At 42.2% G+C, this 13,199-nt stretch overlaps 1 protein-coding gene across 1 annotated transcript; it reads left to right on the top strand.

Moving 5' to 3' along the window:
• Window positions 1–2,787: 2,787 nt before the first annotated feature.
• LOC147444763 (vomilenine reductase-like) lies at window positions 2,788–5,234 on the top strand. The gene is made up of 6 exons (XM_086527938.1): window positions 2,788–2,988; window positions 3,324–3,437; window positions 3,514–3,741; window positions 3,862–4,147; window positions 4,411–4,564; window positions 4,719–5,234. Exons 1-6 carry the CDS (start codon window positions 2,918–2,920, stop codon window positions 4,910–4,912), a joined length of 1,047 nt encoding a protein of 348 aa, XP_086384064.1. The 5' UTR covers window positions 2,788–2,917; the 3' UTR covers window positions 4,913–5,234.
• Window positions 5,235–13,199: the final 7,965 nt, after the last annotated feature.

Below are 13,199 nucleotides of genomic sequence, written 5' to 3'. Positions count from 1 at the left end.
TTAACCACAAGCCAACTGCAACTACACCAGACTTGCATGAAGATATCAAGAAATCAACAAGACCTAGAGCTCAACAAAGTCAACAATGGAGAAACAAAGGTCATCAAGAGATTTGGATTCCTAAGTCTTCCAATGCTCCTAGTCAAAATCCAGATACAGATAGTGAACAAAGGCCTACAACAACATCAAAGACTCATATAAACATGCCCAATTGGAGAATCAAACAGATAATGGAGTCTTTACAGTCAAAGAAGGACAACCCAACCAATGTGAATGCAGATTCAAAGATGATAAAACAGGTATGGCAAAAGAAACCTTCAATGCCAACTTGGTCCTTCACTAATCAACTATTTGAGGATTCAAGCTTACTTTTACCTAAAGAAATATTTGTAGTAAGCACAAGAATGTAAAAAGTCAAGTCGTAAGGGTGCAAAAAACACTCTTTGGCATAGTCAGACTCGGCAGGCTACTCAGCCATAAAATGAGCAAAGCATTAGTCCCAAAGCTTCAAGTCATATTAAACTTTGTGCTAAGAGTTGTAGTTATTAGGCTTACGCTCAAGGTGGAAGAGTTGAGCATATCTAAAGTCATGTTGCTCATGCTGGATGAGATGAGCATAAGAGTCGAAGTCTACTAACTTGCAATTGGTGGAGTGTCGTAGAGTCCAACACTCACGCACAATGCACAGTAAGATGAGAGCACATATACTCGTCAACAAAAACCATTCTTAAAGGGGTGCCAGCTTGCAAAGCCATGTCATATGTTTTTATAGCTACACCATCTTTCTGAAGAACCCTCAAAATCATTCTTGCACACTGTATTGTTTTCCATGCACTTTTGTGTATGCATAAATAGAATGTCCCATCATTGGACATATCCATTAGACACTCTTTTTTGCTTCCACCTATGCACCTTGAGTGGACTACAACAGGCAAACCAATGTGCCATCATGCTACTCTTTCATATTTTCTGCCATTTTAATTCCATATCTATTAGCAATATCCCTCCAGTAGTTTATTAATATTTTCCATGCTATAAGTACTCTAGTATTGCGCTTATTCCAAAGACACTTTTTTTCCATTGGTTTTTTTCCCTTTGGTCATTCAGGTATTAGACCCTAATTTAGAACCTTATCATTCTACTTTCCTTGCACATACTTTTCATAAATAAACATCAGCCTCATCATTATGCTATTACAACGGACAAATGCAACATCATCTCTCACATCAGACATATTCGGACCAATCAAGATGTTGCAGCAAATTGAACCTCATCAACATATTCAATGACAAATGAAGACGATCAGTCCATCAACAACCAATCAAAAACCTTCCACAGCCTCCACGGACACTTTTTCAACAGTGCCCGAGAACGGACACTAAAATAGGAAGGGGGGAATGTTAACTGAGTCAATGTCAGTTACCAGAAGCTACTAAAGACCGAAGACGTACGAATGTACATCAGAGATCAAAGTGAAGAATAAAAATTGGAGTTACACATTTTTCACGTTTTTTCAAAATGGTCACGTATTGTAAATTCTCCAATTATTTGAAGCCATTGTAATATTTTAATGTGTTACGGGCTAAATGGGAGTTCCAAGTTGTAAAGAATAGGTCACTTATTGTGCCTAGGTTGCAGATTCAGTAAGTGGTGAGCCCTAAAGGCCTTGGGCGGTCGGACATTGCATATTTTTAACTTAGGTATATAAGACAGTGTGTAAAAGAAATTAGGGTTCTCAAGTCATTTATTGAGAGCACTCTTTGGTGAGAGCTTTTGAGGTGTGTGGCTATGGAGTCCTTGAGCTTCTTTTTTATTATGAGATTTGATTAACACTAATCAATGATTCATTCTCTCTCACTATGCCTCTCTTTTATTTCTTATGATTGCTTATGATGCTTAGATTAATTAGATCTTAACTAATTAGTGATTAATTTCTCTCTAATTTTGTGTGATTGCCCTCTTTTGTTTGTGTGTGCATGTAGATTTGATTGGAGTGTGATGCTCGATAGATCTATGTGTGTGTGTGTTTGCGATTAGTGTGTTGCATGACAAGATTAGTGTTGTGTGCATCTTGCAATCGTAGTAGTGTGTGATTGGATTGATTAGAGGTGAAGAAAAGTGGATATGAAGATTGCCCTTCATTGCGGCTTCGCTCCTCCATAGATCGCGAAACTCACCTCGTAGAGTTAACCATTTGTGTTGTCACGATTAGCTCACTAACCGTGTGAGTGTTTCCATGCCCTAGTTGGACAACTCATCCCTCCGTATTGACAATTTTGTTGATCATTGGAGCTATTGCAACGATGAAATCCCCAACACAAAAGCACTCACAAATTGATGACATTCTCGTTGCACGTAACCCTTATTGACTCGTTGGGAAGTAATGAGTAAAGTGATTTATTGCTTATATTTAATATCTCTCTCATTTTTAAATGTGGAAGAGGTAAATTTAAAGATGAAAACTACCACTATAGTGTAGGAATTGCGGGCCATATAGATGTGTGATCCAATATACTAAGGCCATATGCATGTGTGATCCAATATACTAAGGCGTGGCTTTGAAAGAATCAAAGAGAGTTCTAATGAGAAGGAGAGGGAGAGGGGGTTCATGCAAGAGAGATATGGTGTTCTTTTGTTGCCAAGGGCAACAAGTTATGTACTAGTTTTTATTGAACAATCCCGTGGCAAAGAAAGCTGAGGTTTGCCGGGAAAGGAATGAATAGCTGGAAGATGATTCATCGCCATGTGTACTAAACGCACTTTCTTTCTGCTCGGTCAGTGTGCTTTTGAGTGATCGATCATTCGGAGGGTCGCGGCCGGGGTGTGAGTTTTCAAAGAACATAGTTGACGCACGTGTTCTCTCTCACTCGAAGAGGCACACAGAGGGAGCGGGGAGTACATTGTTCACGGCTTGCCCATGGATGCATGCGTGGGCTACGCAGCCCTTGATTCCTCTGGGCAGCTCTCTCCCTTCTCCTTTGTCCGCAGGTATTCTCTCTCTCTCCCTCTCTCCATCCACACACACACACACACACACACACAAAAGCAGGCATTCTGGACCGAACTCTTTGTGGTACTTAGATCTCAAACACATTTTGTGCATGGAGAAGGCGGTTGAACCCAGCTGTCTCGATGCAAGCGTGTTTCTCTCATTGGATGCACATGATTACATGTGGACTTTATTCAATGCAAATGCTCTGTGTGTTTGTGTGAACTTTGCATTGAATATTATCATTTTAATCTGTTTGTCAGCTTCTTGCGTAAGCCATGGCTTCTGTGCTTGTAATTATGGTCTCCAGATAATGTGCTTTTCTTCTCGGCAGGGCTACTGGGCAAGATGATGTGGCTTTCAAAGTAACACACTGTGGAATCTGCCACACCGACTTGCATCAGATTCGAAACGAGTGGAAGCGTTCTGTCTATCCCATGGTCCCAGGGTGGGGTTAGTGCGCATCTTTAGAGCCCTTTTGGTGCACTGGCAGGTCACTTGATGATGGGACTTGGTTTATGCAGGCATGAGATTGTGGGCATTGTGATAGAAGTAGGTTCGAAAGTGTCGACATTCCGAATGGGGGATCGTGTGGGGGTGGGATGCCGGGTCAGGTCTTGTGGCAAGTGTAAAGCATGCCAGAAGAAAGCCGAGCAATTCTGTGCAAAGGGTGTTTTTACTTATAACGCTGTAGACATAGATGAGACAATCACTTATGGCGGCTATTCGTCACATATGGTGGCAAATGTAAAGTAAGCGTTATTTTCAAAAACCCTCTTGTTCATAGATGCAATATATGCTTCATATCCAAATGACTTGATGCTTAGATTTTGATATGCAAAAGTAGGGTTTTTACTCTGCTCAATTGACAGATTTGTTGTTCGAATGCCGGATGGCTTGCCTTCAGATGCGGCTGCCCCCTTGCTTGTTGCAGGAATCACCGCATATAGTCCAATGCGACATTTTGGTATGGTAGAAAACGGCAAGCATCTTGGGGTTGTCGGGCTCGGTGGAGTTGGCCACATGGCAGTAAAATTTGGTAAGGCTTTTGGCCTCAAGGTTACCGTGATAAGCAGCTCGCCAGGAAAAGAGAAAGAAGCAAAGGAGCTTTTAGGAGCTGATGAATTCCTTGTTAGCTCTGACAAGGGTGCAATGCAGGTGCATTAAAGCATACTTTTCCGGGTTGTGCTTTTGCTTGTTCTTTGATAATGTCATAGATAGACAGTTAAGTCAATGACAACTAAGTCATTTCTGCATAATTCAAATGAGTGCATCATCTTACCATGCCCCTGCCGCTTGAAAGTAGGAAGTCTAACTTGAGCTACTGTTTGTCATACAAAACAACTTTTCATCTTTTGTAATTGGCATTGGATTGCAGCAATTTGTGCAGACTCAATATTAGCTGCTTTGCTTATGTACAGAGGGCATCGAATACGCTAGACTACATACTTGATACGGTCTCTGCTCCTCACGAACTGGGGCCTTATCTAGATCTATTGGATTTGGATGGGAAGATGGTATTTGTTGGTGTACCTGACAAACCATTCGCATTCAATGCAACCTCTTTGATATATGGTAAGGTTCAATTCTATTGTGGTGTTCTTGCCATTTTCCTTACGCACTAACATGACTGGCCTGCGCTTATTGAATCTAAATTTCTTGCATTCGGATATCATTGAATGGACACTCCTCTTAAACCTAGCTCATTTTCTGCGATGCACTTCTCTAGGTCGGAAGCTCGTGGCGGGTAGCCTCGTTGGAAGCATACAGGAAACTCAAGAGATGCTAGACTTTTGTGCAGAGAAAGGTATCACCCCTACCTTTGAGAAGATTACACCAGACTACTTGAACCAAGCCATGGATAGATTGTCCAAATCTGATGTCAAGTACAGATTTGTGATCGACTTCAGCAATGGCCTGTAGGGGAAAATTGGTAGATGAGCATAAGCTCGGAACCCTAGTGTAAATCCATTAATGCAAAGATTGATCTGAGCCTTAGTGTTAAATAAAATAAGGGAATTGTACAGCAATGCCACTATGATTTGTGACAAAAATAATGGGTACTGGAGCAGGCGCTTACATATGTGACGCCTTAGGGGACTCGTGGAATGCTCGGCAGTAATTTTCGACCAATGCACTATGATCCCTGCCACATGGTAAAGTTAATGATGGCAAACAGATTTGTTTTTCTGTTTTTGATGGAATAGGGGCAAAGAAGTCTTAAATTCCCTGTGGGAATCCTATTGATTTGGTGGCGTGTTCTTTTGTTTTCTATAAATAGGAGCCCACAGATAAAAGGAACTTGGCAAAACCAGTTCTCTTTGAGTTTTGAAAGTTATATTGGGTTGTATAGGGCGTATTTTCCGGAAATAGGGACGTCCCCAATGTCTATTAGTAAATACCCCGAGCTTGAAAAGAGGACATGAAAGAACTTTCCTTCCTTCCCTCTGCCTTTAACGTCTCTCCTGGCCATAGCACAAATCATGGGCAATCACAAGGGATCCCCAAAAGCCTAGAGATGAGGGAGAACAATGTCACCGCTTGTCCATGCAGGTGGCTTATTTTACTGAAGTAAACACCTGTAAGGAGGGTTGATTAGGCTGAAAATGCAACGAGCTCCACATAATAAGCCAACAAGTAGGTTTGCTCTTTAGCTTTAGCAGCAAGGTAAGATTTGCAAAACACCGATAATTATGTGATTGCCACCACACATAGCATAAAGGGGGCAAGGCGAACATGAGATTTCCTTGGACTTAAGCTAAGCCTAAGTCAACAGCCATAAATGGAAAGGGTTTGAGAAGCCAAAATACATATAGCAAGCTACATGTCAAAACACAAATGATCCAACCACAAGAGGGGACTGATCTGCAACAAAATCACCAAGCAGGTGTGCTTGTTTTGGAGTTATTCCCAATTACAGAGAAGATGCGACAGTTGCCAGCTGTTTCGGAAATGGGTAAACAAAAATGGTTGGGAACTGGGAGAAACAGAGTTTTGGGCCCGGGAGAAAATAGGGAAACTCGAATTGGGAATACAACAAATATATAATTAGACTAGATAGTATACAGCGGATTGAAAATTTACAATACTAAACAGTTCTCATTAATCATTATATACACTTGTGACTAGTGACCACCAACTTGACCATTGGGATTACTTCACAACAATGATACATCATACAATGAGTTATTCATTGTCAATGTATCACGATTCACATAAAGAGTTGTCCACATAGTCGTATGTGGCATGAAACATGAAAGCGGAATACAAAAAGTGATAGCAAGAGCGTGTGTGTGTGTGTGTGTGTGTGTGTGATGGTTGGGGGAGAGTGGGTAGTATGTAGTGGATCGCGGGAGTTATAAGAGTGTGCTGCGCAATAGAAACTGAAAGTAGTAGGGACAAAAACCTATGTAGAATCACCTTCAAAAAAGATCCCCAAAAATTAAATGGCTCGAAATGCATTTTTGAAAAGCAAAACCGACTAGAAACGTTTCGTCGTTTTGGATGGGTGCGAGGAAGTTATGGATCTATTTCATGAAGCAGAAAAGTGAGGTGTTTATGTACTTTCAAAATTTTAAGTCTATGGTAAAAAAGGAGACTGGAAAACATGTAAATTGTTTGTGGTCAGATGAAGGGGAAGAATACTTCTCAAGTGAGTTCAACAATTTTTATAAAAAGCATGGAATTTAGAGAGAGTTTGCATGTAGGTATACTATTAAAGAAAATGGTGTTGCAAAGTGAAAGAACATGCATATATCATAAGTTAGTAGAGCTATGATGAATGAGAAGAACATCCTTCATTGTTATTGGGCTGAAGTTGTTGCCACAACTGTGTACATCATGAATAGGACCCTTGCTACCACAATACATGATATGGCACTGGAAGAGAAGTTTTGTGGTGAAAAACCGGATGTGTCAGATAGCACTCGAAAGGAATTCTGGACCACGTAGATACGAGAGTAAGAAATCTTTTGTAGAAATTGACTTATAATAGTTTTGTGGCTTGTCATTGTGCTATATTGTAAAGATTACAAATGAGATAAAACCCATTTGTTTTGAGGATGCAGTTAAGGATGCAAAATGGCGGCGAGCTGTGGATGAGCAGATGGTTGCCCTTATGCAAATGGAACAAGGGATTTAGTGTCATTACTAGAGGGAAAGAAGGCAATTGGACGTAAGAGGGTCTACAAAATAAAGCACAATGTTGATGGCAGTGTGAGTGTCACGGGGACGTGGCAGCTGTTAACTGTGTCACGAGGACGTGACAACTGCTAACTTTAGTTGTTGGTTTCTTTCCAATGCGTTTTGTTTTATTTTTGAGACCCTCTTTTGAAGTAGCAAACAGTCAGGTATTGTATGGCCAATGTGAACCATAGTTTCATCCGTAGACGGGAAGTGGTCGACATTTGAATTCGTATAGTAAGAGGATGTCTAGGCTCAGAGCAAGATCATATAGGTCCCCCCGTCGCACTTAACAAGTTGGTGGATACTAGGAAGTGAACTCAATAAAGACCTAAAGTCAAGGTGTGACTACCGACAGAAAGTATCCGACAGTTGGGTCACATTGCATTTTTGGATGCTGTCCCAATGAGAATAGATGGTCAGATGACCACAGAGAGCCCAACGGAATCATTTCCTAAAATTTAGGGAACTGCTATTTTGGACCGTGAAATGTGTTCGCGTACCTTTGGTATGACTAGGGGAACACTTTACAACTCTGTGGTGAAGTCAACTGGGCGACCAGTCGGGATATTTTTAAGCGGCAAACCCGAAACGGGCAAATGCTTGTAAACGCACCAAGTGTCATTTTTTCATGAACCTGCCTCATGCAGAAAAAAGGGCGCTGAAATTTATGCAAGGAAGGGGCTTCATTTGCAATCTGCCCCGCGGGTTAAGAGCTATGGGGTGCTTCCTTTCCCTCTTATGTACAGTGCGGTGCTAGGAGTGATGCCATGTACGCTATGAACTACTCTCTCTCTCTCTCCCCTATGAGCAGTATGTTATGTCCCTCTAGTGGGCTTTTCATTTGACCAATGTACAGTTATGTGGGTTCATGCGCGATTACTGAGGCAAGAGCCTCTTACACATGTGCTGGGTTAGCTAGTGGCTAATCCCCCGCAGGTACAGGTGAATTGGGAGAGGTTTCACGTGAGAAATCTCATCCGATTCAAAGGGCAAGTAGCCCTACAGGTACGGGAGCTCGAGGTCTTGCTACAGATGCGATCGGCACGTGAAATGGAGCCCAAAACAAGGAATTACAGCCTGTTGTGTATTTTTGCAGGTTTTAGGGTTTCGGCTCTAAACAGACCCTAATACCCCCAGGAGGTTCGAGGATGCGAGGGGATCGCTGTACAGGTGATCTAGCGCATTTTCAGGGCAGAAAACAGAGAATTCAGCGTGTTGCAGATTCTCGCCAGGTTTTGCAAAGTGTCCGTATGTTGTTGGGGTATAAAGCCCAATGTGGTCGCCCAGGTAAGTGGGCGGGCCGTCAGGTATGTACACATATTCTTTTGTGAAAACCTAATAAGAACTCACTATGCTCTACACATTACAGTAGAGCAAGTTCACCATATCGTCGTGCTCTTCTTCTCGCACTCTCTCTCGCGTCGCACTTCCGCTCGTACTCCTTCAACTGGTATCAAAGCTCAGATCGAGGCTTGAGGTAGCATTGCAGGCAGCCAGAGTCACCTGCTCAGATTGGAGTGAGATTCGACAGGCGAAGACACGGCCTCAAATCCTGTGGGACAGCCCAAAGGGCTTGGTGTGCTCAGAATTTCATTATGAGGTCATCTCGACCACCGTTCGGCTTCGACAAGGTTCTGCGCAGACCATTTTCAACTACGTGGTCTCGGCGGGTGCAGATCCGACTCTGCAAATTTGGGGTTTTTCAGCCTACGACTGCAAGTGCTGAGATATCTGCACTTTCAGAGTGCTGATTTGTGGCTGTCTACACAACGAAGGACGACTCACAGTTCTTGGAGGCGTGTCACGTACGACACGGGCGCACCTACACACACACTGCAGGCGACATCTAATAGTTCATCAGGTAGCTTGTGTTTGCTGCTTGATATTCCAGATTTCATCCTGACGTTGCAAGTACTTCAACATGGGATGCATTGTCATAGATGATGTATTTCTGTTGAGGGTTTGCTGGCTGTGAGTCACGCAGCAAACAACCGCCGCAGCGGTTACAGCATACAGTGGGAAATTTGTGAATGTATGACTTTGTGGGAAGTCTATGTACTGTCAGATTTACTGCAGCCTTTGTTGAGAGTCGAGTGAGGTTTTATTGAGCTGGGGGATTCTCTCGATTGACTGTGAGTTAGACAGTTGGGATTGCATCTTTGCTTTACTGCCGTTGAGGCATTGTTGCAGTCTATGCTTACAGGACAGTGAGAGACAGTACAGGTGCAGGACAAGTTTACCCGCAGCTTACAGTGTTAGAGAGACAGTATTTTTGAGCTGTTTTTTGGTCTGTTTTTTAGTACACCAGAGCCATTTTACAAAGGAGACTCTACCAAAATTTCTGAAGAATCTGAAGCTTTCTTTGGTTCATTTGACAGGTTGATATTGGTTCAGAGGTCAGTTTACAGGGGAAACTCTGCCGAATTTTTCCCAGGAAAGTAAACAAGGGGGCATCACTTCATGTGTCTCCAAACAAGGAGTGGTTTACCTCTTATGTGACCACTAAAGATCATGTTCGGCTAGGCAATGGGCAGACATGTGAGATCTTAGGTGTTGGAGATGTTCAATTGAAGTTTCAGAATGGCTCTTCTTTCACGCTGAAGAATGTAAGACATGTTCCCGCAATTACAAAGAGCTTGATCAGCACAGGTTTACTTCATGATGCTGGCTACGTCACCACTTTTGGACAGAACATGTGGAAAATATCCAAGGGTTCTATGACAGTAGCACATGGAGTAAAGTCTGGAGGACTTTACATGATTTATGTATCAAATGTCTCTAAAAATGTAATCAATGTAACCGAGCAGCCGAACATTTCTTTGTGGCATAGCCGGTTAGGACATATGTCCAAGAAGGGAATGGAAATCTTGTCTTGTTCTGGTTATTTGCCTGGCTTTTCATTTAATGATTTTGAATTATGTGAACATTGTCTGTATGGTAAGCAAACACAGCAGCCACATAAGCATAGAAGCAGTAGAAGAGATACACAATTGGCACTTGTTCATAGCGATTTGTGTGGACCTATGCCTAACCTATCTCTAGGGGGAGCTTCTTACTTTATGACATTTATAGATGATTACTCGAGGAAAGTATGGGTTTACTTTCTCAAGCACAAGGATGAAGCGTTTAGTGTTTTCAAAACGTTTGTGACACTTGTGGAGAATCAGAGTGGCAAGAAGCTTAAATGCTTACGCACTGACAATGGTGGAGAGTATGTTTCAAAGGCCTTTCAGGACTTTTGTGAGTCAAAAGGTATAAAACGTGAACTTACTGCTCCTTACAATCCTCCTCAAAATGGTGTTGCAGAGAGGATGAATAGGACCATACAAGAGAAGGTCAGAAGTATGTTGTCTAATGCACAGCTGCGAAATGGGTTTTGGGCTAAAGCTGTATCAACAGCTGTTCATCTTATAAATAGATCTCCTAGCAAGGTTTTGCAGAAGGATTCAGTGGCAGAGATGGTATGGTCAGGCAAAATGCCCTCATACAAGCATCTCAGAGTCTTTGGCTGTGAGACATATACTTATGTTTCAAAGGAATTTAGGAACAAACTTGAGCCAAAGAGTAGAAAGTGCATCTTTATAAGCTATGGTAATTCTGGTGAGATGGGGTACAGACTTTGGGATCCTGAATCCAGAAAGGTTATCTGCAGCAATGATGTTCACTTTAATGAAGCCAAATATCATTCTAAACCAGAGAGGGTTGAGGAGATTAGAAGAGTTGTCTTCCAAGAAGATGGACCTGCACGTGCAAGACAAAATGTCAAAGCTCAAGAGGAGCAAGGACAGGATAGAGTGGAACCATAGGTTATGGCTGAGCCTCAGCCACCTATTTTGCGTAGATCGGGACGTATCACACGACCTCCTGATCGATTTGTTCCATCTATGAACTATGTCATGTTGACTGATTGCAATGAGCCTTCATGTTACAAGGAAGCAGTGCAAATGAAGGACTCCGGGAATTGGCAATTGGCCATGCAGTCAGAGACGACAGCTCTGCATAAAAACCAGACATGGAAGCTAGTTAAATTACCACAGGGCAAAAAGGCTCTACCTTGTAAATGGGTTTACAGGTATAAAATCACCACTCATGATAGTCAGCCAAAAAACAAAGCAAGGCTTGTTGCCAAGGGCTTTAAGCAAGAACAAGGCATTGACTTTGATGAAGTCTTCTCTCCGGTGGTCAAGATGACTACATTGAGATGCTTTCTTGCATTGGTTGCCATATTGGATTTGGTGTTGCACCAAATGGATGTCAAGACAACGTTCTTGCATGGTGATTTAGATGTGGAAATTTACATGCAGCAGCCAGAAGGGTTTGTTGAGAAAGGCAAGGAAGATTGGGTATGCCAATTGTTAAAGAGTCTTTATGGCTTAAAACAATCACCAAGGGCATGGTACCATAAGTTCCACAAGTTTATGCTTTCTCAAGGCTACAAACGTAGTGAGTTCGATCACTGTCTATATACAAAGAAGGCTAAGGATGGTAGTTGGCTGATCCTTATTTTGTATGTGGATGACATGTTGATTGTTGGCAAGCACTTGGAAGAAATTTCAACTTTGAAGTCAAAAATGGCAAAATCGTTTGACATGAAAGACATGGGTGAGGCAAGTCATATACTTGGTATGCGCATTGAGAGAGACAGATCAAAGAAGTTGATTTGGTTATCTCAAACAGAGTATATTGACAAGGTTTTGCACCGTTTCCATATGGAGAAGGGAAAGGCATTGAGTGTTCCATTGCCACCATATGTGAAACTTAGCAAACAAGATTGTCCTGTGTTTGAGGAAGAAAAGGCTGAAATGGATAAGATTCCATATGCGTCTGCAGTGGGTAGTTTGATGTATGCAATGATTGCTACACGTCCGGATATTGCATTTGCAGTGGGAGTGGTTAGTAGATATATGTCAAATCCCGGCAAGAAACATTGGGAGGCAGTGAAAGGAATATTGAGATACCTGAAAGCTACAAAGAGTATGCGTATATGCTATGGGAGTCAGGAGCTAAGTGTAAAGGGTTTTACAGACTCAGATTATGCAGGTGACTTAGACAACCGAAGGTCTACGTCAGGGTATGTCTTTACATTGGCTGGTGGAGCAGTATCATGGCGTTCTAGATTACAAGATTGTGTTACTCAGTCTACTACAGAAGCTGAATATGTTGCAGCATCAGAGGCATGCAAAGAATCAATTTGGCTTAATCGACTAGTAACAGATTTGGGAATCAAAGAAGAGATGCCTGTGTTATATTGTGATAGTCAGAGTGCTATACAATTGGCTCGCAATCCAGTTTATCACGCAAAGACAAAGCATGTGGATGTGAAATATCATTTCATCAGGGAAATGCTTGAGGATAAGCAAATTCAGCTTGTCAAGGTTCACACCACAGAAAATCCTGTTGATCTACTTACAAAAGGACTTCCCTCAGGGGTATAAAGCCCAATGTGGTCACCCAGGTAAGTGGGCGGGCCGCCAGGTATGTACACATATTCTTTTGTGAAAACCTAATAAGAACTCACTATGCTCTACACATTACAGTAGAGCGAGTTCACCGTATGGTCGTGCTCTTCTTCTCGCACTCTCTCTCGCGTCGCACTTCCGCTCGTATTCCTTCATATGCTTTAGGAAAGTCATCTATTGCGTGGGGATACTGACTGTGAAGCATCCTAGTATAGTTATGTTGCCGAAATCAAGCCAGAAGAAAGAGGGTGGTTCCACTACAAATACAGCTATTGTTGAGTCTTCTGTGAAAGGAGAGTGTGATGCTGATGTTGATGCAAAATGGGCTTTTAGTGCAGAGTGTGCCTATAATTGTGTTGTCCATGATGCATGCATGTCAATTGCTGTAGATTCACATGTGTGGTATTTTGACAGTGGTGCTACAAAGCAAATTACCTCACATCGTGATTTGTTCACCTCTCTTGAGTCTGTCCCTCATGGGAATTCAGTTACTTGTGCCAACAATGCCTCCTATCCAGTTCAGGGAGTTGGAAAGATTATGCTTACTGTTGATGCACTTTATGTAC

This window comes from Adiantum capillus-veneris, chromosome 13 (assembly GCF_014529385.1).
Source record: "Adiantum capillus-veneris isolate H3 chromosome 13, ASM1452938v2, whole genome shotgun sequence".
Taxonomy (NCBI): Eukaryota; Viridiplantae; Streptophyta; class Polypodiopsida; order Polypodiales; family Pteridaceae; genus Adiantum; species Adiantum capillus-veneris.
The sequence above is the reverse complement of the archived record's forward strand: the minus strand, read 5'-3'. Positions and strand labels throughout refer to the sequence as shown.

Bases quoted from the DNA above. Each gene is read 5' to 3' on its own strand.
- LOC147444763 (XM_086527938.1), top strand. From the start codon at position 2,918: ATGGATGCATGCGTGGGCTACGCAGCCCTTGATTCCTCTGGGCAGCTC. The intron at 3,438-3,513 runs GTGGGGTTAGTG...TGGTTTATGCAG, and splicing joins GTCTATCCCATGGTCCCAGG to GCATGAGATTGTGGGCATTG. The intron at 4,148-4,410 runs GTGCATTAAAGC...GCTTATGTACAG, and splicing joins CTGACAAGGGTGCAATGCAG to AGGGCATCGAATACGCTAGA.